This window comes from Sinohyriopsis cumingii, unplaced genomic scaffold, assembly GCF_028554795.1.
Source record: "Sinohyriopsis cumingii isolate HCF-2022 unplaced genomic scaffold, ASM2855479v2 utg001923l, whole genome shotgun sequence".
Taxonomy (NCBI): domain Eukaryota; kingdom Metazoa; phylum Mollusca; class Bivalvia; order Unionida; family Unionidae; genus Sinohyriopsis; species Sinohyriopsis cumingii.
This window is the reverse complement of record NW_028316083.1, coordinates 820070-842959: the sequence shown is the minus strand read 5'-3', so window position 1 is coordinate 842959 and position 22890 is coordinate 820070. Positions and strand designations below refer to the sequence as shown.

Here is a 22890-nt window from a genome sequence, read left to right as displayed (position 1 = left end):
AATTCGTTTAAGTGGTGGTAGAAACATTTGCCATAGTTCCTGTCGTGCTAACCATTTCTCAGCAGCAGAAATTGTAATATTTTCTGCATCAGCAAGGTTAAGTAATTGCTGCTCTACCTCTCCAATATCCCCTTGGGCTATAATAAATCGATTCCATTATTTTAATAATTGGTTATTTAATTACCAACCCCTAACGCTAGTTTACCTCTCATTGCAGATCCTATAAACCAGTTGGCGAGTCAATCTCTGATATGTTTATTTTTATGGAATTTAACGAATGAATCAACTTCACATCTGCAATATGTCTATCTTGTAGGCTTTTACTTTTATAAGCTAAATCATGCTCAATCAATATCATTTATAAGAAACTCTCTAGGTCTTGTTTGATCTTGGTTATTAATTCGGATATCAAGTCGGGTACCAGGACCAAACTAATTATATCCAGGAAGATGTTTTTCCCCTCGGTATTTAGCCCATGGAGTTCCTGAAAATTTTGACATTAATGTAGCAATATCACCACCATCCTTGCGTTGAATTATGGTAAAAACGAAAAAAAGTCTGTTACATATTGCACATTTTCCACCATTTAGATTCATGTATATTTATGATATGGATGTAACTGATTTCTCAGCGACACGAAAGCAAAAGCCAGTAAAACATATTTCAGCATTTCCAAATTCTACCCGAACGATTATAATATTTCCATCTGGGTCTGGCAAAACACAATTACTGCTTAATCTTATAATGAGATGATTAAACTGATACAAGTTGTATTTAGTTGCACCATCCGTTGATGATCAGTGATGTTACGATGTACTTAAAGATTTTAATGAAAATGCAAACTTGCTAAATAAAGATGGCAACGACATTATTAATTTTATAACGGATATTGATGAAGCGCCGAGTGTTGATGAATTAGATGGATTTTTTTAAATCTCGTATATACGATGATGTTATACTGGACAAACAATCAAATCCAGCTCAGATATTTTCTCATGGTAGGCATGAAACTACAGATATTATTTATGTCACTCAGAGATATACACAAATACCAAAAATGATCAGAGATAACTATAACATTTTAGTAGTATTCAACGCAGTTGATACATACCTTAAAAATATTCATCAAACATGGTGCAGCGGAGATATGAACATAATTCGATTTAGAAATTTTTTCGCAAAAGCACAATCTGCTCCACACGGATTTATAACAATGAATTTACACGATCTCAAAACAAGATATCGTGTAGGTTTTGATAAATATTTGGTTGATCTAATTATATCAGCAGAGAAGGCGCAACCTCAATGGGACGTCATATGGGTAAACGACAACAGATATACCTTTTACAAAACACAAACGACAAAAATAAAAGAACAAAAAAAACTACCCCCCCCCCCCCGAAGAGAACCTTTAGAACAGAAACTCTTAGTAAAGTTAGAGGTTTTTGGTTTACCGTAGGTGACCTCATTTTTTTAATTCTTTCGTTTGAGGTATTTAGTTTTCAAACTTATGATTGAGCAAAAGTTCTGTTTGCTCTTTCTGTTGCTACACTACTCTAGATAAAAGTGTATTACAAACTTATTTTTGAGTGTTTTTTTTTTTTAAATATCTAACGTGCATCCTCCTTGGGTACTCCTCTTCAGTGGACCAGCTTCTTGGCTGTTCTCTTCACTTTGGCACACGCACCTCGGCAGCTTTGATCACCTCATCTAAGGCAAGAATAATTTGGCATAATATTGGAATTGAAGTTAGAACCAGATCAAACTATGACTGAAGGCCTATGGACTTTTGTGGTAATTAAATCACAATGTTTTGTCCGACATCTTATTTAACATTACTGCATATACATTCACCAAGTTCAACTCATTGTTGTCAGAAATAACTAAGTTAGCTGGTAGAGGATCTACATACACTACAGTTGCAGAAGCACTACAAAAACGCTACCATTGGAGGAACACTACACAAATATTAGCGCTGGAGGAAATCTACACAAACACTACGATGGCAGGAACACTTCATGAACACTACAGAAGGAAATAAAAAAAGACATAAACGTAATTGAAAAAAAGATTTCAATAACGTTTTGGAATGGCTTTGCAATGCACATGCTACTAATACCGCAGCTCGTATTTCACGCAGCAATGTCTGAAGAAAGGAGAGCTTCTTGTTGGTCTAGCTAAAGAATAAGAACTATTAATGAATGTTCACTTGAAATAAGTTTATTCTTAAGACAAGAAGAAATGTTTAGCAATTAATGCTGCTTTTGATCGAAGATATCAGATGCTTTTAAGTCTAATATATTTTTGTTATTACAATTACATACAGATGCTTCGCACAGGTCTAACTCCCCTATCGTCAGACCATGTTCAGGGAATCGTTTCAACGTGACATTATATGATACACGATCGCACTGCGCATGCCTCACCTCGTTTGTAGGAGTATAGGGTCTTGAGTACGGTGGACCTGGTTCTGGGCTGTTCTATTCATTTTTGGCCATATAAGACGTCAATTTATCTGGGCAAAAAGGGTATCCCTACAATAAGGGAACCACCTTATGGTGAAATATTGTAAAACATCTAGAGGTATTTTCCTGATTTATCTTGATGTGCGTAGGTGATATGCTAACTGTCTTGGTTTATCCCATGCTGGTTTTGCACCACCTGTATTAGACGATGACACGGCTACAGAAAATTTAAGTCCAGTTCAAATAGGAGCACATATTAACGTGCATGCTTTTGTTTTGAAAGATCACCAAGGGTAACAAAAATACCATTAAACCGGCAAACCATTCAGTGTGTTAGACATTATGTAAGTCTACAATTTGAATATAGTTTTAGACGTATAATGTCATAAGGGCACACGCATTCTCAATCGTCTGAGCATTTGTTGTCTTGTTAAGGTGTACTTTCAAGTTTATATTGCTAGCAGATGAGATTTGAGTTTTGAAAGAGCTTTAAATAAATAATTCAACGTTACGTCAAGAAATTAACTTTAAAAAATACAAATTCAGAGAAAGATAAAAATAATAATTAAAATACTGGCAACTGATTAGTGAAAACCAAAAAGAGTAATATCTGCAGTCAGATTTTGTGTATGCATCTGAAATTACACATTGCGGCCCTTTTGCAGTAACCCAAAATATTCGAACATGTCAGTAAGGTTCAGATTGTAGTACAAAATATTCCCAAATTTAAAAAGTAATAGCAATGCTAAAGTGTGCAAGCATAAAGAATTAAAACCATATATTGAGAAAAAGATTAAAAACTATAATAAGTTTCTAAAAACAAACTTTTAATCCTTAGGTTCTTGCCACAAGATTGATGTCTCATTTAATTCGATGTATGTTTATGCATGAAAATTTATATATTAATTTTATTAAGCAATAATGTCGACAATGAAGAGGTGTATTTTCTTCTTTTCTATGTATGTTTGTAGTTTCTACAAATTACTTTTCTTTGGTTAAAGTAACACGTTTAAGAAATTATTGGCAATATTGTGCTGCACAAATTAGAGCTAAGTGCCTCTCTATTTTAGGTTTGAATGGGAGGGCATATAAATCATACTCCAATGATGATGAATTTAATATTCTACCCTCTGAATTGCAATGCCAACATTTTCACCATATACTTTATGTATACTGAGCTACTATTTCAAAACTAGCCAATTATAGATATTTATCATGATTTCAAGATAGAGACTACATTGTATTTTCTTCTTCAGGGACCCCACACTTTTATCAGGCTTTAAAGTCCTTGACTCCAACATTGAACTCTAAATGAATACACTGGGATTTGGGAGATGCAGTGTCTCAATGTTCATCATATGTCCACATTTCTCAATGCGATTTCTCTTTAAATACAGCTGTGGCTACCCTGTGACATATCAATGTCACACATTTCTCTCTCTCACTCTTTCTCTATATCAATCTCTCTCTCTCTCTCTCTCTCTCTCTCTCTCTCTCTCTCACACACACACACACACACACACATACACACGCACAAACACGTATAATTTACATCATATGATTGTAGTTAGCAGGATAACGTTTTGTCGAGAGACTGGCTGTTACAACTTGTTACTGAGAAAGCTGGCTGTTGCATCTTGTTATTAAGCAGGATGACTGTAACAGCTTGTTACTGAGCAGGCTGGTTATTATAACGTTTTACTAAGCAGACCCTTTGTTACAACCCTTTGGTTGTTGTTACTTTGGGTTTATCATCATTTCTCAGCGCAAGACAGGTTATACATCGCGGCCAGTATAATTAGAAGATGAAGAAACTGGAAAAATTCCCGATAAAAATATTCAACCCACAGAAAGATATTGGAGGTTTTCTCGCACATGCATAATGATCTTAAACGAAGTAACGAAGTAACATAACAAACCATATGAAATAAGTACACTTCAACCAATAAATAATTGATTTCCGTAGAATACAATGTGAACATTTAAAATGAACGTTCATTATTGTGAATTAAATTCCAAATATTCCATTACATTTAAAAACCTATAGTGTGTGTTGAATTAATTCCGGCATTCAATGATGTGCCAAAAGTCTTCTTGATGTATGACAATAATAAAATCCAGAATGCCCTTGAATGAATTCAAAATAATCCCAAAGATGTGATTTAGTCCATAATGTCAATGAGCACTTTGTGATTCAAATGAATCAATTTAAAATAAAGGATTCCGCTCAAAATGTATCTTAATTCAACTAACAATTGTTTTAAATACTGGACATGAGTAGGAATGAATTATTTCTGCTTACCTCATTCTCAGATTAAAAAGCTTTAGTCGATTTTATAGATTAGATGTTGGATATGTTTTATATGTCTATTTCTTTGTATATATCCCCCATATCCCCCCTCCCGGCCAAGCGTTGTTTTACTGGTAGAGCTTATGTACTAGCTGAACGTACTAGCGTTCCGCTACTCGCTATACGCTGAACTAGCTCAACTTACCCGCAACCCGCTACCCGCTGACCTAGCAGAAGTTACCCGAACCACCTGTCACCCTTTGATGTCTGGCCTGATATTTGCGATATTTGCGGCCTACGACAACAGAGAGCTTGTGAAAATAGTGGAACGTTTTTTATTTATTTATTTATTTTTTTTTTTTTTATTTAATTATTGCTACATCATATTGCGATTATTCCGCAATTGAACGTCCATTACACAATTTATTTGTTTCTCTTATAATTATTTTATGTATCTAGTGTCCCTTAATTGCAGGATATGGTTCGTGTTTCAGTCTATCCAACGTCTTTGAAAATATATTTTATCACAGACGTCGATGGAATGAACTGAATGATTAGAAGAAAAGATTTGTTTTTACAGGTGTAACAAGCTAAAAGTCTGGTCTTCTTAGACGTGAAAGAATATCCTTTCAGTATGAGTGTGACAGGTGCCATTCAAAACCTGAGCTAAGATTTTATTACAAACAAAATATTTTAAGAATAGAGACGAGACCTGGTAAAACAACTGGTTCCCAATCGCATTCGATATACTTAAGCTACGGTTAATAAAAATTCTGATCGAAACTTGGAACTCTGCCAACTTTTTCCCTATCACAAATGTTGGAAGATTAGTAGCACTAGCACCCATCCAAAATAAAACATTCTACCGTAAAAACAAAATAAAAAAAATCTGAATACATTAAATGAATTAAAAAAAGAAAATAATGTTTTCGTATAAACTAGTTCGTTTTGTTTCTTGGGCAACATCACGTTCCAGTCTAGTGAACTAGCTTCTTTTGATTTTAGATGTAACACGTTGGCGTTCTTATGTGCAATTTTATAATGTTTTCGTATTATATGCTCATTTTTTTCTCCCTGAATTTTACATTGTCAGAATCGAGCAATATTTTATGATATTGAACTCACGTTCAACTTCACATTGCACTCACGTGTTCCCAATAGTGTATTAGGAACTACTTTATAAACAAATCATATACACTCTCGTAGTAGACGTTTAACGTTTTCGTTTATTAAATTGGTTACTAAATGACCTAAAGCAGATGTTTCGTGGGCTGCCACATATCAGTTGATTTGCCACATTCAGCTTTAAAGATTTTGATACAATGTTTCGTATTAGGCTAGCAATAGACGCCATCAGGGTCCTTACTAATAGCATGCAAGTGACAAGGCATATGCAGTCATCTTTACCTGGTAATAATAATGGCAAAACCTATACTTACAGTTTTCCATCCTGAATTTCCTCAGAATGTACTTTCTTAGTTCTGCAAATCCGAATTACATGAATGATGTCATGGGTACTCAAGTTTGATTACACATTTCGAAATTGTACCGTAATTTCGAATATATGTCAAGTGCAATTACATCCTCTTTACTGCACTGAAAATGAAATAAACATTATATTACATAATGTCTTTTTGATAATTGGAATTGAAAGACATGATATTTTTCCCACATTATGATTTCAAACATTCAATGACTGAACAAAAACACACTTGCAGATGTAAACACGCGTATCCATTGCTGCTTCAATCTGATGCATTTCATGTAGAATTGACACAGACAAATCCTATTTATAATCACACAATTTCGTCAAATCAACAGGCATACCCACATCGATTAATTCCAGATCAAACGGAAACGTTGTTGCAATGCACATTCATTCACAGTATAACTCCAAATTTCAATATTTTGGTAAAACAAAACGCCATTTTCTTTCGAAAGTTATGTTCAGCGCGCGACTAAGTTAAAATTTATCTAGGCGGAGTTAATAATGTTGTTGTTGTGCAATGATGAATCTGCTCTTGTGTATTTAATATGGAATACGGCATACATTCAGTTACCTTGTTTCTTTTAGTGTATTTTTATTTATATAATTAAAACTTAGGAAGAATAAGAAAATGTACATATGATAAAACGGTTACTAAACTCGTATAGGAAAATATGAACTCATTTTGTCGGATGGATGTAGTGTACCCCCAGTCGTGCATAATTTCCATCTGAAAAACTCGTTCATATTTTCCCTTACGAATGCAGTATCCTATATTTGTTATATGATCATAGATTTTCTCCGCTAACATTAAATTGTCAGAATCGTTCAGTATTTTACGATATTTAGTTCGCGCGCACTTGATATTGCATTCATAAAGAATCTACATTCTATTGTAAACAATGGACGCAGACGACAACATTTTTGATTTGTAAACAAATCATGTACAGTTACGTAGTAGGCGCTTTAGGTTTTGGTTGATTAAATTTGTCTCTGAATGAACTAAAGCAGATGTTTCGTGGACTGCAAATCCGAATTATATGAGCCATGTCATGGGTTCTCAAGCTTGATTACACATTTCGAAATTGTATTGTACTTTCGACTAAAGTGTTGTGTAATGATGAATGTGCGTGAACTATTTACTTTAAAATACGGTATACATTCAGTTACTTTGCTTCTTGTAGTCTATTTTTGTCTATATAATCAATCCTTATTTAGAAATGGAAAATGAGGATGTAATAGAATGGTTATTGCATTTGTACGGGAAAATATGAAATCTTTTTTGTTGGATGGATATACTGCACTCCCAAGCACGTGCAGTATTTCCATCAGTAAAACTCGTTCACATTTTCCCATACAAATGCTGTAACCTATAAATATCAAACTTATATTAACGTGCTTACGTGTTTTGTATAAATGCTTTCTAATTCATCCAACAAACTACCCAAAGTAAAACAAATGTATTTCTAAAAGGACAGCTCATGGAATTATCTTTTTCTTTTGTTTGATATAGGCCTGTAAAAGACCTTCCAAAAGTTTAACTTTCTCACATACCCACATATAGCGGTCAATCGCGTACAGCGATGACTTTCTATTGTGATGAGCATTCTCCATTATGTAACAAAACAAACTAGATATTGTATGGTGGTTTGAAAAGAAGCATGTAAGAATTAACACGTACTAATTACTGTAACATATTTTCCATAAACTGTATGAATTTATGAAAGATCACACTATATTCTGATTAATTTCAAACACATTTATATCATCTAATAAAGGAAGTAATTTCAGGGGAAATAATCGTGGCATATGGTACAAGTACAAGACTAGTGTAAAGGTTGTACGAAGGAGAGAGAATATTAACAGAGCAAAAACAAATTAGTTTACCAAATTTGAAACATTACAAAACTAAAATGTCCTAACTTTTTGAAACAAAAAACTAACATCCACAAAACAACCTAAGAAGCCAAGTGAAAATCCAACATGTTGGAACGAAATGTTGAAATATACTAACATGAGAAAAAAGAACAAAAATCTTTAAAATTTAGAACAATTAACTGGCAAACGGTCTTAAAATGGACACTCTGCTTGTCTATTATGTGCTGTCGTCAACCCAAGAAAATTGTTAGGAATCCTGTGCGGCTGAGTGGTGTAAGGTGCTCGCTATTAAGGACCGTGTGTTTGAGACAAGCGTCAGTCAACGCACAGATGGCTGACGTGAGCTTAATGTTGTAAAAATCAACAACCTGAAGGGAAAAAATACCGAGTCTCGTAATTACAGCAGATCACCTCATGACCCGTCTTGACACATGAAACCGTTGATGATCCTATAAAATATAAAAGGTAAATAACTTCAGTAGTGTATGAGGGCTGTTTTCGGACTATGGGAAAATACATTACAAAATCCCTTTGGGCTTATTACCGACCATGTTTTTCTAAATACCCTGGGTCTCTTTACGGACAATGGGACTTTAACATGGGAATATTGGGCCTGTTTACTAACAATGGAAAGTTGGGTTGAATAAGAATGGAACATGTGAGGTGACGTCACTGTACTGGAGATTGGCAACAATGTGCCTAGGGTGGGACCTGAACATGCGTTACTCATAGGGAGAGACAGATAAATACAGTTGAGATATAGTCTTAGTCAAGATTAAACGATCGCATCATTTCGTGGAGAGAGGAGAAGAAACAAATAGAGAGAAACGTGACCTATCGCATCGCGCAGTAGCTGAAGTCTTGGCTCAAATTTATCGCAGAGATTTTCAAGATGACATGAGTGAGCCAGAATCCAGATCCAGAGAGTCCACACCAATCCAATGTTCACGGCCACTAGTAAACCCTGAAAAGTACTACCACAATCGATAGACGGAAAATCGCTCCGACAGAAAATTTATAACTACGGATTACACGTGCACGGTGAAGTTTAAAGATTTCAGGTCCGAAGTACCGATTGAGAAAGCAGAATAATTCATCAAAGGGGTTTGGGATTCTTTGATAACCACACTGAAACCACAATGTCAAACCAAAGAAGACAATCGCTTGAGACATTCTATTGATCAGGACAGCTGGAAGTCCCTCGTTTGGACCGAGTTTATCAACCCGTCAGAACTTTCACCTCCCAAAGTCATCGACAAGATTCAACAGGTGCAACAATCCAAATACAAGTTTCACTCACCGACAAAACAGCAACACTGTTCATGACCAACGTGCCTCTTTCCCAAGATAAAGGGCGCAAAAAGGTGATTTTTGTGGACGACTTTCGTAGCACAAAAACGAGCCTCCTCCGAAGTAACGACCCTAAGGACAAGATGCGTTTAGCACGTTCATCGTGGTGGGACGAATGTATGCCGACAGGAACGACAGGGCAGAATGGAAAAGGGTTTGGCAAACACTTCAAAAATCGAGCCGAGCACAACAACGAAGAGAAGCAGAACTCCTGTTACAGCAAGCGGAGCATTAAAGACACACCTTGCGGAATTCCTGAAATGCGAAGATTGCAAGACTTATTTGATCCACCCTGGACGTTGAAAGTGCATCCTCAATAAGTGTGCGGACCTCTGTTGTTTCGAGGCAAAAATTTCAAAGACGGAATATCCATTCTCGTCCATCATCTCGATGAACATTTTGATGCCATCACCAGTATCGCCCCATCCCTGGGGGATACAGTTATTATTGCCAGAAATCTGACTATGGCAATAACAGTCGAAAGCAACACAAGCATTGTGGATAACAATTCTCAGGATGTATGGCCTCGAGACCATGTCTTGACAAAGGACAAGAACGAGTGCATTGTCCAACTTGTCAGAGCACTTTTGTCAGCCCTGACTGTTGCCAACAACATTTGAAGATGCAAGGTTCACAGCAGAAACGTGCTTGTCAGCTCCTGATATTGTGCCCTACTTGTGGACAAGGCATACGTACCAATAGTGCCAGTTAACACGTGTTCAGGGAAGAAACGATTTCACATTTGTCGCCAAATCGTGGACATGAAACACGAATAATACATTAAAAGATACCATTCCAAACAAGAGGAATAAGATGCCCAGAAGAAAGAGAATTTCATCTTTTTAATTTCGATTGCATGCAAGAGAACTTCATTTACATTCATAATGAAAGTGTGGCTCATCGAGCATGAGAGCAGTGTATCAACGAGAGGCAGTTTTTAGTCATTGCCCTCACTTTAGCCCGAAACACCCTGACTGCCATAAGCCCTCAAACGACGAACTTTGTCAACCGCCAATACTCGGTCAAAGACCTAGGTGGCTACATTACTTTAGCGACAAAGAAGACAAATGGACAAATGCCCGAAACGGAGGAGGCGAAAAGAAAATAGTAACGTGTTCGGCGAATGGTTTAGACTTACAAGACCCTCAGATCGTATACGAGTGTAACGGACTCTTTTTCACGTATGTTCCATCTGCTACCCATAACGTGACACGACAAATCAGTCTATACAACGTACCATGGAAGACTTGTACCAGGCCACATGTCAACGGCGCTTGACATTAGAGAAACAAGACACAAAATAGTGGAAATGTGGGAACACGAGTACGATCGCCGTTTGAAAACCGATCCCGACTTGGACATGTGTTCGCTGTATCATTACATGTGCAAATATTGTCACATTCCCCCAGGGCATCCACAATTGCTAACCGAAGGATTGATCAATTGCAAAGACTTCCTTCCCACAGACTTGTACCATTCAGTTTTGCCTCACCATTGCCAAGGAAAACTGATATTTTCTTGTGTCATAGTTGTGCCGAAACATGTAACCAAGACCGACCGTGTCTGCACAGCCATGAAGAACGCGCTTTGTCGATAACGTAGGTCAGCGTGGAATTCTTTAGAGCTCTGGACTTGGGGTAGCAACTGTTAGACATGTATGAAATTTACCACTTTCCTAAGACAGAAAAATACCACAAGGATGACCAAACTCGGAAAGGCATTTTCGTAGTCTATGTGGATGCCGTTTTTAAACTGAAACAAGAAGCCATCGGCTATCCTTCCTGGTACAACTCTCCTAAATACTTCACGTATCGCCTTGTGACGTAGGTGTGTTGTATGTTTTATTTAAAAAGAATTTTGTTATAAAAAATTTTAGTTTGAATATTTTTGATGCGGAATTTATTTTTCCCTAGCGTTATCTATAGGGTTGTTCGTCCGAGCCTGATTTTATTCACCTTGCTCGGAGTCCCTTCCCTGAAAATTTTGTGACCTTTGCTAGAGGTCCCCTAAGTCTCAGTGTCTGTTATTTGTGTTAGTGCTATATTGTGTGTATGCTATATTTTCTGTATGTTTGAGACAGCAAGTATAAGTCAGGATTTTTTCCCAGTTGTCTTATTTCAATGCTATGGATTTAGAATCCATTATAATATATTTTATATTATTTATCCGTTAATTTATTTTTAATTTAGAATTTTAGCGATCGGAACGGTGTGCTATATTAGTTTATGAAAAAAAAATATATTGTTTTATTCGAGTGTTAATCTGTGTCGTTCCTCGTAATAGGTTCTTTAAATATATAGGTAGGCTGTGCTCGATTCAAGGTCCACACTTCTTTATTCTCCTTGTATTTCTCCTGATTCGAGTTAGGCCCTACTTAATTATTTAAACTATTTCTTATAAATTTCCAAAATTGTTTAAGACTCTACAAGAATGTAGGAAGGTTGACCATACAGCGCTGGAGCTGTATGGTTAGAGAAGCGGAAGATAATCAGTGGGGGTTATACTGTATGTATTTGTGCTTTTGTTAGGTCTGTTTATGTTCTATATGGGGTGTTTTTCCAGGACTCTTTCGTAGGCCTGTCCACTTCACGTATCGCCTTGTGACGTTGCCCCATGATGTTATCGCCTTGTACTTTCCCCATATAGATTCGCTGTGGATTCCCTATAGTTCCTTATTTCTTATAATAGTTTTTTGATTATTCAAAGTATGACATCATAAGAGTCTTTTGAATTTTCAAGTGGTAATTGAAGATTTAATAAGTATGTGATCCTATTTATAATATATTATAATATGATAAATTAGGAATTTTTTAATTTAAAATTTTTTTAAATCAATTTGAAAATTTTCAAATTTCAGATGATGAACATTTTGCAATTTAATTTGCATGTAGTTTATATTAGGTTGAGGTACCTATTCAGTTATTTTTTATTTATGATTTAAAGCAAGTCTGAGGTTTTAGAGCTTTAGATTGTAGCCTACTGTTTGGTGTGGCTCGTGTCTGTGTCGGGGAATGGGTTGGAGGCTCTGACCAATGCACTGACAGTATCAAACCCCTAATGGGTAGCCAACCAAACAGTGCGTGACAACTTTTGCCTGGAATTTCGTTTCTATTTTTTTGAACCTCCTGTTCCGTGTCCACGTCGAGTGGGAGTCCCACTATGTGTACAGAATGCAGGGCTCACACTACTAATTAACAGTTCAATGCATATGAAAGTATTGCAGGTCCAATTATAGGTGGTCACGCCTTACTAAATCTCTTGAAAAAAGGTGAAACTAATCCCCTTAAGCGAGAAACTTTCCCAAACTCCACTAGGACTCACGCTCAAACAATGTAATAATGAAAAATAACACAATACAATTAGTGCTACCTTCCCCAACCGGGGTACGTGCACAAAAGGGCAGTTAATAAATTTAAAGGTATAAGAATTAAGATAAACTTAAAACACTTTCCTTACTCACATTGCTGTGTCCTTTCCAGTTTGCTTTGTCCTTGCCATTTCCAAATTATTTTCCCACCTGAATTTTAGTTCCGAACTAAAATTCAAGTACAGTTCATGGACTTTTTTGTTGATATAGGTCTTTAGAAGACCTTACAAAAGTTTAACTTTCTCACCTTTTTTTCGGGGGGGGGGGGAGGGGCACCAGACAGATGCCCCACCCCTACTTAACCAAAGAGTAAAGTGTTTTATGTATTACTGAAACCCCCAGATATGTTGCTTTGTTTCCACTTTTAATAAAGAATTTGTTCCCAAAAATTTTTTTGAATTTTTGATGGGGTATTTAAGTCCTAGTGTATTCTATAGGTTTGTACTTCCGAGTTGGTTTCTGTCACCTGACTCGGAGTCCCTCTCCTATTATTTTGTGACATTGGCTGTAGGTCCCTATATCCCGTGCATGCTATCTGGAAATATCAGCTCGTTTTGTTGAAAGGATAGACTGCACTCCCAAGTACGTGCAGTATTTCCATCAGTAAAACTCGTTTATATTTTCCCATACAAATGCTGTAACCTATAAATATCAAACTTATATTAACGTGCTTACGTGTTTTGTACAAATGCTTTCTAAATCATCCAACAAACTACCCAAAGTAAAAGAAAATTATTTCTAAAAGGACAGCTTATGGACTTATATTTTGTTTGTTTGATATAGGTCTTTTTTTGGGGGGGGGTAACCAGACAGATGCCCCCCCCCCCAACTTATCAAAACAATAAATGAAAGGTGTTTTATGTGTAAGTGTTACCACCACAGATATGTTGTTTGTTTTATTTTAAGACAGAATTTAGATCAAAAAATTTTTTAAATTAAATTTTAGATGGGGTATTTAAATCCCTAGTGTTATCTATAGGGTTGTTCTTCCGAGTGGGTTTCTATCACCTAACTCGAAATCCCTTCCCTAGATTCCAAGTAGATCTTGGCTAAAGGTCGCCTATATCCTGTGTGTGCTATATGAGTATATGCTATATTGTATGTGTGCTATATAGTGTTTGTGTTGGGTTAGCCAGTTATTGTCAAATCGTCCGCAGTTGTCTTGCGATCCAGATGATAATTGGATCAAAACTTTACTTTTATATTAATTTATTTGAATTTTGAATTTCGGCGAAGTAACGGTTGAAGAAAGAAAAATATTCCCTATTGTTTCATGTGAGTGTTAATCTGTGTCGTTCTTCGATTAATTGATTTATTGATTAAGGTCGGCTGTGCTCGAGTTGGGGTCCACACTTACTTTCTTTATTAATTTGTATTTCTCTCAACTCGAGTTAGGCCGCCTCTAATTATTTATTGGATTATTGCCAAAGTTCCAAGAGGGTTTAAGTTTCCCACACAAAGGGAATTAACTGTACAGTACGGGAGCTGTACAGTTGAAGGAAAGAAATAGAAGAGAAAACTACACGAGAGTCTTTGTTTTTATGTTATGCATGTAAGTTTTCCTACCTGGGGTAGTTTTCCAAAACTCTTTCATAGGACTGTTCACTTCGCGTGGCGCCATGTGACAGCCCCATGACGTCCTTATCTCGTACTTTCCCCATTAAGGATCCCTGTCCCTCCCTGTTTATATTTTTTTAGAGTATTTAAAACTTTCCCTAATATAAAAGATATTTTTTAAGGTACACACAGTGTCTATGTTAAATTAAATTTTTTATTTATTTTTAGAATTGTTATATTTATTATAATCTTAAAACACATCTAGAGATTCCTGTTGCCTCATGGCCCAGACAGCCTCAGAGTCAGGGAGCGAGACTGGGATCTCCGGTCCGTTTCAAGGTGACATCCATAAGGGGTGCCCTCCGAAGCGTCCCCTCCCGCCCGCCTTCTCCTCACCCCCAGTCTATAATCCCCAAAAATCTTTAATTGAACCCTAATTTAGTTATTATAATTTATTATTTTTTAATTGTTATGACTTGGCCACAAGCCATCATTGTTTTAGTTATATAATCCGTAATCTTCCTTATTAAATTTTTATCGAAGTTGCCTTCTAAATATAGGATTTGATTTCTTCTGTATTTCTACTTCTTATAGATTTCCATTATCAATTGAATTCTTTCATTTTTCCTTTATTCGCACTGTGCAAAAGCATGATTTTTCGTAAAATTTGCTTTTTTTGCACATGGGGCATTTAACAATTGTTCCAATCATTTTTCTTCGTAGTGCGACTTCTCCAGTTAACCATGCGTTATGTAAATATTTGAATATTATACTTTGAATCTTGGGTGAGCCGATGTTGGCCCAGTGCCTCCAAATTATATCCCAATTAACGGAGATATTTTCTTCTTCTACTTTATTTTTTATTCTTATGGCTAAATTTTCCCTTATCCAATTATAAGTTTTCTTCGTTTCAATTCCCTATAGTTCATCAACATCCCTATATTTACATAAAAGTTCTTTTATATTCCTAAAATTCCTTGGTACTTCCAGTTTTTTGACTAACTTGTTATTTTTGTATATATCACTTCTATTCCTAAGGGTAAAACCAAACCAATAAATATATAACGCTTCCGAAGGAGTTTTTGGTTGGTTATTTAGCTTTTTTAAAATCTATTTAAAATGCTTGAACATTTAATTAAAATTGGGCTTGGTAGGGTCAGCCCTCCCTTATTCATGGCCCTATATAGTGTAGATTTTTTTAACATAATGTGTTTTGAAATTCCAAATATATTTTAAAATGTCATTATCAATTTTGTCAAGTTCATTGTTCCCTACATCTACATATTTAAAAGACAATTCATATCAGAATATACATACGTTTTTGTAACTTGTGTTCGCTCCATTATGCATAATGGCGTAAGTGCCCAGATTTTGATATTTTCATTTATTTTCGTTTTTATATTTTTGCGGTTTTCCTTTTCTTCATTTTTTTCAAAAAATATTCCTAGGGCTTTAACCCTATCTTTAATTAAGTGTTGTCGTAAACCCGGATGGTTTCCCCTCCAGTTCCCTATTCTTAGTATCTCAGTTTTGTCATGATTGATTTTTGACCCCGACGCTTTTCTGAAAGATTCGTATTCCTTTTCCAAGTGTTTAAAGGAATTGGAGTCTTTAATAAAGTTTGTACAATCATCAGCATGTTGGATCATTTTAAACTCTTCTTTTAAAGTTGGAATTTTGATACCTTCCGTTCTTTTGTTCGTTCTGATTTTAATACTTAGAATTTCTATTGCTATTACATATAATAGCATTGACAGTGGGCAACCTTGCCTCACTGATCTTTCTATGTCAATTTTTTCCGTTACAGTTCCATTGACCTGTACACTTGCAGTTACTTTGTTATACATGATTTTGGTCCAGTTTAGGAAGTTTGTTCCAAAACCAAATTTTTTTAATACTTTTTGTATGTAGTTATGTTCCAATCTGTCGAAAGCTTTTTCTTGGTCAAAAAGTACCATAGCACTTTTCGTACATGTTTCATTTACAAAGTCAATTATAGTTCTTATATTTAAAATATTACTTTGAATGTTTCTACCTTTCCCCCGCAAGTTTGATTTATATTTATTATTTCATTCGTTACTTTTTTAAACTCTATTTGCTCAAATTCTACTTAATATTTTATAGTTTGTATTTAGGAGGGAGATGGGCCTCCAATTTTTAAGTTCTTCCATATCGCCCTTTCCTTTGTTTATAATTGTTATTAACCCTTCCCTCATGGATTTAGACATTGTATCATTTTGTAAAGTATATTATTATATAAACATTCAAGAATCGGCGCTAACTCACTTTGGAAATTTTTGTAGAATTCCGCAGTGAGTCCATCTCTCCCTGGAGATTTACCTTTCGCTAGTTCTTTAATGGTAGATATCATTTCTTCATTTGTGATGAAATCGTCACACATGTTTCTGTGTTCTGACGATATCATTTCACATGGTACCACTTCTAAATAATCTAATATTACCTGTGTGTCTATGTTTTGAGACGTATATAAGTTAGTGTAGTATTCTCTTATTTTCCCCACTATTTCTTTTTTATCCTTAATTTCTATTCCATTATCTTTTAATTTATCTATTGTTTTCTCTCCTCCTCACCTCATTTCCTCCCTTTTATACAGACCTTCTGCCTTTTTATAAATTTTATTAAACTTTCCTGCTCTTATCTCTATACTTTTCTTTCTTCCTCTGCTATTTGATTCAGCCTATCCGTATATGTTTTCCTATTCTCATCTGTTAATGTTTTAATTTTAAGTCTTAGTATTAATTCTTCTTTTTCCATTTGTTGTATTTTTCTACGCTTCTTTGAATGAAAAATTGCTATTATTTTAATTTTATCTTTTAGTACGTCCCAATTTGATAACATATTACTTATAATGTCCCCTTTTTCATTCTTTATTTTGATCAATTCATTTTTAACTTCTCCCACAAAACCCTCTTCTTCTAGTATTCTATTATTTAGTTTCCAGATCCCTTTTCCCCCATTTTTTATTATTTAAATTCAATTCTAAATTTACTAATTTGTGATCTGAAATTTTGAAATCAATAATTTCTGCTTTTTGTGTATTTTTTCTTCATATTTAGTAACAAAAAATTTATCCAATCTACTAGCCCCCTTGTTTTTGTATTCATATATGTATTCTGTATTTAATAAATTTAATCTTCTATATATATCCACTAGATTGTGGTCTTTGAAAAGTTTTTCCATTATTTCCCTTGAACTGTAGTCATTTGTTGATAGTCCTCCTTTTCTGTCTACAATCTCCCCCACCCAGTTAAAATCACCTCCTATAACTAATTGTTCCATTGTATAGTCATTGATATGTTTACTTAAATTTTGGATGAATTCATGTCTCTTGTATCTGGTTGCTGGACAATATACATTGATTATATGTAATTTATTTAAATGTATATGTATTGCCCTTCCCTTCAAATTTTCCCCTTCTACTATTCTTTCCCAATTGAAACCAATTTTGTTCTTAATAATTGTGGCTACCCCTGCTCGTATATCATCTTGCATAAAATTATTTAAAATTACAATTACATTCATTTCTTCTTCAATCAGGGCTATAAGTTCTTTGGTAAAATTGTTTTGAGTCTCCTGTAAAAGGATTACATCATACTCAGTTAAGCTTATTAATTTATTGACTATATCTTTATCTAATCCATTAGTGTTGATTCAAGAAATTCGGAAGTTTGTTCCTTCCAGTTTTGTTTCCTCCAGGTGGCCGCTTTCTTCTAATTATTACATTATGTATATGAGTTATTTGTTTATTTTGTTATTAGTGGTTGTTTAAAGATAAAATGTTTAGTTGGTTGGGGGCACTGCCCCCCCCCCCCCCGAATCGGCTTCCGATATATAAGTCGCTTTGTTTTCTGTAAGGTCAGTTTCATTTTCCTGTTCGGTTTCCATGTCTGTTTCTTTGTCCGATTCCGTCATAATTAATTTGCATTTGATTAGTTCCAGTTCCAGTTCTTCATCTTCGTCATCATCATCACCGTCATTATCATTTTCATCATTTCCGCTTTCGTCTTTGTCCTCATTTTCATTTTCAGGGTCACTTTTTCTGTCCTTTGTTTGTTCATTCCCGTTTTCTATCATGTCCTTTAACTTTTGCTCTCTCATTTGTTTGGGGATATTCCCATTCACTTCTTTTATTGTTGATGTTTCTTCTGTCGATATATCGTCACTTGCTGACGACATCGACAGAGATTTCCTTATTTTTCTCTTTTTCCTTGTGGTGGGTATTGGTGTTGATGTAAGGGGCAGCAGCCGCTCAGCTCTGTCGCCCCTTTCTCAGTTTCCAATTCCCCTTCCTCTTCTCTTAGCACTTCAAACCTGTTGTAAGTGCTGGTTTGCCCCCTTATTGGAGTGAGGAATTGCATCCATTCTGAGGTCTTTTGTATCTCATCCCCTGAGATGCCTTATTTCGGTTTGCTCTAAGTCCGGTAGGGTGACCGGTATTCCTTCTCCATTCTCTTTTCTTATTTGCTGTATAAGTCTTACGATTTCGTCTTGACCATCAGTCTCCAGGGGTTGATTTGTTGTACTTGGTACATTAGAGGCCAGTTTTCCAGCGTAAGTTTGGGGCCTTTTGCTGCTCGGCTGACTTGTACATTCCTTTGGTCCATGACCAATTTGCATACATTTAGTACAAGGTCTCTCTCTATCTGAACCTATGTACCAAGTTCTAAGCAAGAAGCCCATCACATAGAAATAAGTTGGAACTCTTCTGGCTTCTTGCTTTGGTACTTGTTTTAACAGTTTGGAAGCCGTACACTGTTGCCATTTTACTGTTTTTAACAGGTACTCTTAGTTTTTCTTGTAGTTTTTCAATAATTTCCCTAGTATCAACTTCCAGAGGGAGGCCAGCTACAAATACATCGATTGTTTTGGCCTCGACCTCTCTGAGTATGGGCTCTGTGTCAGTAATTCTTACTTTCAACCCTTTGATCTCTATTTCCCTTTCTTTAATTAGAGGGGAGTTGTTCATAGGGTACAATATGTATTTATTTTTACCCCCATTCTGTAGGCCATCTATATCCTGAATTTGCAGACCTTGTACTTTCAATGCCGTCAAAATTTCCTCCTGCCTAGGGCAGATTTCAATCTGCCAAGATCTAAAGTCTGACAGCCTTCTAGGTGAAAGGCTATTAGTTTTTGACATCATACATCACCTTCAATCATTGTATTGAAGTATGCCCTAAGCTTGGTGCCTGCTGGGCGTATTGCCACATGGTCACGCTCTGAAGCGTCTACTTCATTTACTGCCATTGCACTGAGTGGTGAATTGTCGTCACTCAGAAATATCAGTAAGTGGATCTCACTCTTCTGTAAATGTATTGATTTATTTAATATTCGAATAATATATGAATAAACTAACTACACAAGCATTTAACTCTCTCCTGATCCTAGACTAGGTAAGAATGCAAATAGCAAATTGTCAAAAATGAAAATCAAATTTCAAAAGGAGAAAACATCTTCTTCTATACACAAAAATAAAAAATGAAATAAATTTGAAAAATGTGAAAAGAAGAAAAGGAAAATGAAAATAAATGTGTTAGAGCTGAAAGGAATGCTTACTTGTTCGGTAGATTTCCAAGATGTTTGCTTGGTACGTGTCATTTGGTTAAGAGCACACCTAAAACACGTCTGCTCTCCTCGACATACTCAATGTGTGTTTGTTTGATATAGGTCTTTAGAAGACCTTCCAAAAGTCTAACTTTCTCACCTTTTTTTTGGGGGGGGGGCACCAGACAGATGCCCCCCCCCCCCCAATCTTAGCCAAAGCTTATAAAAGGTTTATATGTATTTGTTACCCCTAAAGGTGTGTTGTTTGTGGGTTTTTTTGTTATAAATAATTTTTTTTTAAAAATTGTATTTAGAAATTTTGTGTAGGGTATTTCTAAGTTTCCCTAATGTGTCTATAGGGTTGTTCCTCCAAGAGTGATCTCTATCGTCCTCTCGGATTTCCTTCCCTAGTATTTTGTCGACCTTGCTAGGGTCACCTATGTCCCATGTTTGCTATGTGTGTATGCTATATGTTCTGATTGCTATTTTTGTGTTTTCATGTTGGGGTAGCAGCTATGCCAAATTTATCGAAACCCAGTTGTCTTATCTTCTCCCGTGTTTATATTTACATCGGGAGTGTTTATTTAAAATTTAGAATTTTGGCGAAGAGTGTTATTTTGTATATTAATTTCAAACCCTAATGGTTTATGTGTGCGTACCTAAATTTATCACTCTTGCATATAAAATAAGACTGAGACTATGCTCGAAATGGGGTCTATACTTTCTTCATTTGTGTATGTATCCCATCTCGAGCATGTCCATCTTTTATTTGAATATTATGCCAAAAAGCCCCCAAAAATTCTATCTGTAAATGGTCTTCCCATTCGGGGTGTTTTGCACAATATGGAAACTGTACTATTGTTAGTGGGATATAGAAAAAAAAAAACAACCTAAAGTTAATCTAGTTAAAATGTTATATTTGAAAGTCTAGTCCATGAGGGTTTCTTTTCCAGACTCTTTCATGGGCCTGTTCACTTCGCGTAGCGCCATGTGACATAGCCCCATGATGTCCTTATCTGTACTTTCCTCATGGTGGACATTTTCATTTTTTTATCAATAATAATAACCTGACCCCATTTCTTCATGGTTGAAACTATAAAGTTGGTTATTTGATATAGGGTGTTTTTTATAGTTTCCATCAAGGTATAAGATATTCTGTGGTTTATATATTTATGTTGTTCTTTTTAATTTCAGTTATAATTTTTTTCTCTATTTCCTTTTGCATATGTACATTGTAGTAAAGTATGATATTTATTAAATGAACCTTTTTTACACAGTGGACATTTCGGCGGTACTCTGACCATGTGCCGTCTCACTGCAGCCTCTCCCGTCAACCACGCATCATGCATGTATTTGAAGCAGAGGCTTTGTATTTTGAGGGAACCTACTTTAGACCAGTGCCCCCATGCTCTTTTCCAATTTACGTACATGTGTTCTTTCTCTATCTTACATGGCATACTCCCTGTAATATCTTCCCGTATCCAATTATAGCTTAGATTTTCCTCAATATCCCAAAAACTTTTTTTGTCTCTATATTTAAATAATAAGTCTCTTATCCCTTTAAATTTCCTAGGTGTTTCGAGAAGTTTGCTAAGTTTATTATTCTTATAAATATCTATTCTATTTCTTAGGGTAAAACCAAACCAATATATATATAAGCCCTCCCATGGTAATTTTGTTTTGAATTAATTTTTTAAAATCTATTTTAAATGTTTGTTATTTTTAAAAGTAGTGGACTTGGTAAACCTATTCCCCCCCCCCTTTATTTTGCCCTACTTAAAGTTTTTTTTTTTTTAACGTAGTGTAATTTAAAATTCCATTAATACTTTATAATCTGGTTATCAATATTATTTAAAACAAAGTTATTTATATCTATCGATTTCATAATGTAATTCAAGTTGGCATGCATATAAGTTTTTGCCACTTGGGCTCGTTCCATGATGCAGAGTGGCGTTTGTGCCCAGATATCAACATTTTTTTTATATATTTTATTTTCCATTCCCTTACAGTTTTCTTTTTTTCATCAAAACCAAAATATATACGTAGAGCTTTAACTCTATTTTTAAATAAATGTGGTGGTAAAACAGAGTGTTTACCTTTCCAGTTGCCTATTTCTAAAATTTCTGTTTTATAGTAATTTATTTGTGACCCTGATGCTTGATCAAATCTTTCGAATTCCTTTATTAAGTGTTGTAAGGAATTTGGATCTTCTATAAAGTTTGTACAATCGTATGCATGTTGCAAAATTTTAACTTCATCTTGTAAATTTGGAACTTTAATACCAACTATTTCATTGTTGAGTTTTATGCTGATGCTAAGCATTTCAATTGCTATTACGTATAATAGCATAGATAGTGGGCATCATTGCCTCACTGATCGTTTAATTTCATACTTATCTGTCATAGTTCCATTGATCTGTACACTAGAAGTGATATCATTGTACAGTATATTAGTCCATTTTCGGAAATTTTCTCCGAAACCAAATTTCTGTAGAACATTTGGAGTATAGTTATGTTCTGATCTATCAAAAGCTTTTTCTTGGTCAAAAAGTACCATGGCAGCCTTTTTTTGGTTTCATATAAATAATCTAAAATTGTTTTAATATTTAATATATTGTTTTGTATTTCCCTCTTTTTGGGTCCACAAGTTTGGTAAATATTAAGGATTTTATCCATTCCTTTTTTAATCCTATTTGCTAAAATTTTACTAAGTATTTTATAATCCATGTTTAGGAGGGAGATGGGCTTCCAGTTTCTGAGATCCTCTCTCCCCCCTTTTCCTTTATATATTAAAATAATTATACCCTCCCTCATCGTTTCCGCCATTTTATTATTTCTAAGTAGTATATTATTGTATAACCATTAAAGTATAGGCGACAGCTCTCCACAGAATTTCATGTAGAAATCTGCGGAGAGCCCATCTCCTACCGGTG

General features: G+C 35.2%; 1 protein-coding gene across 1 annotated transcript; it reads right to left on the bottom strand.

Moving 5' to 3' along the window:
- Nucleotides 1-19553: 19553 nt before the first annotated feature.
- Nucleotides 19554-22514, bottom strand: LOC149771368 (uncharacterized). Its single transcript, XM_089948550.1, has 2 exons — nucleotides 22332-22514; nucleotides 19554-19718 (listed from the first exon to the last, which is right to left on the bottom strand). The coding sequence occupies exons 1-2, from the start codon at nucleotides 22512-22514 to the stop codon at nucleotides 19554-19556; spliced, it is 348 nt and encodes a 115-aa protein (XP_089804676.1).
- Nucleotides 22515-22890: the final 376 nt, after the last annotated feature.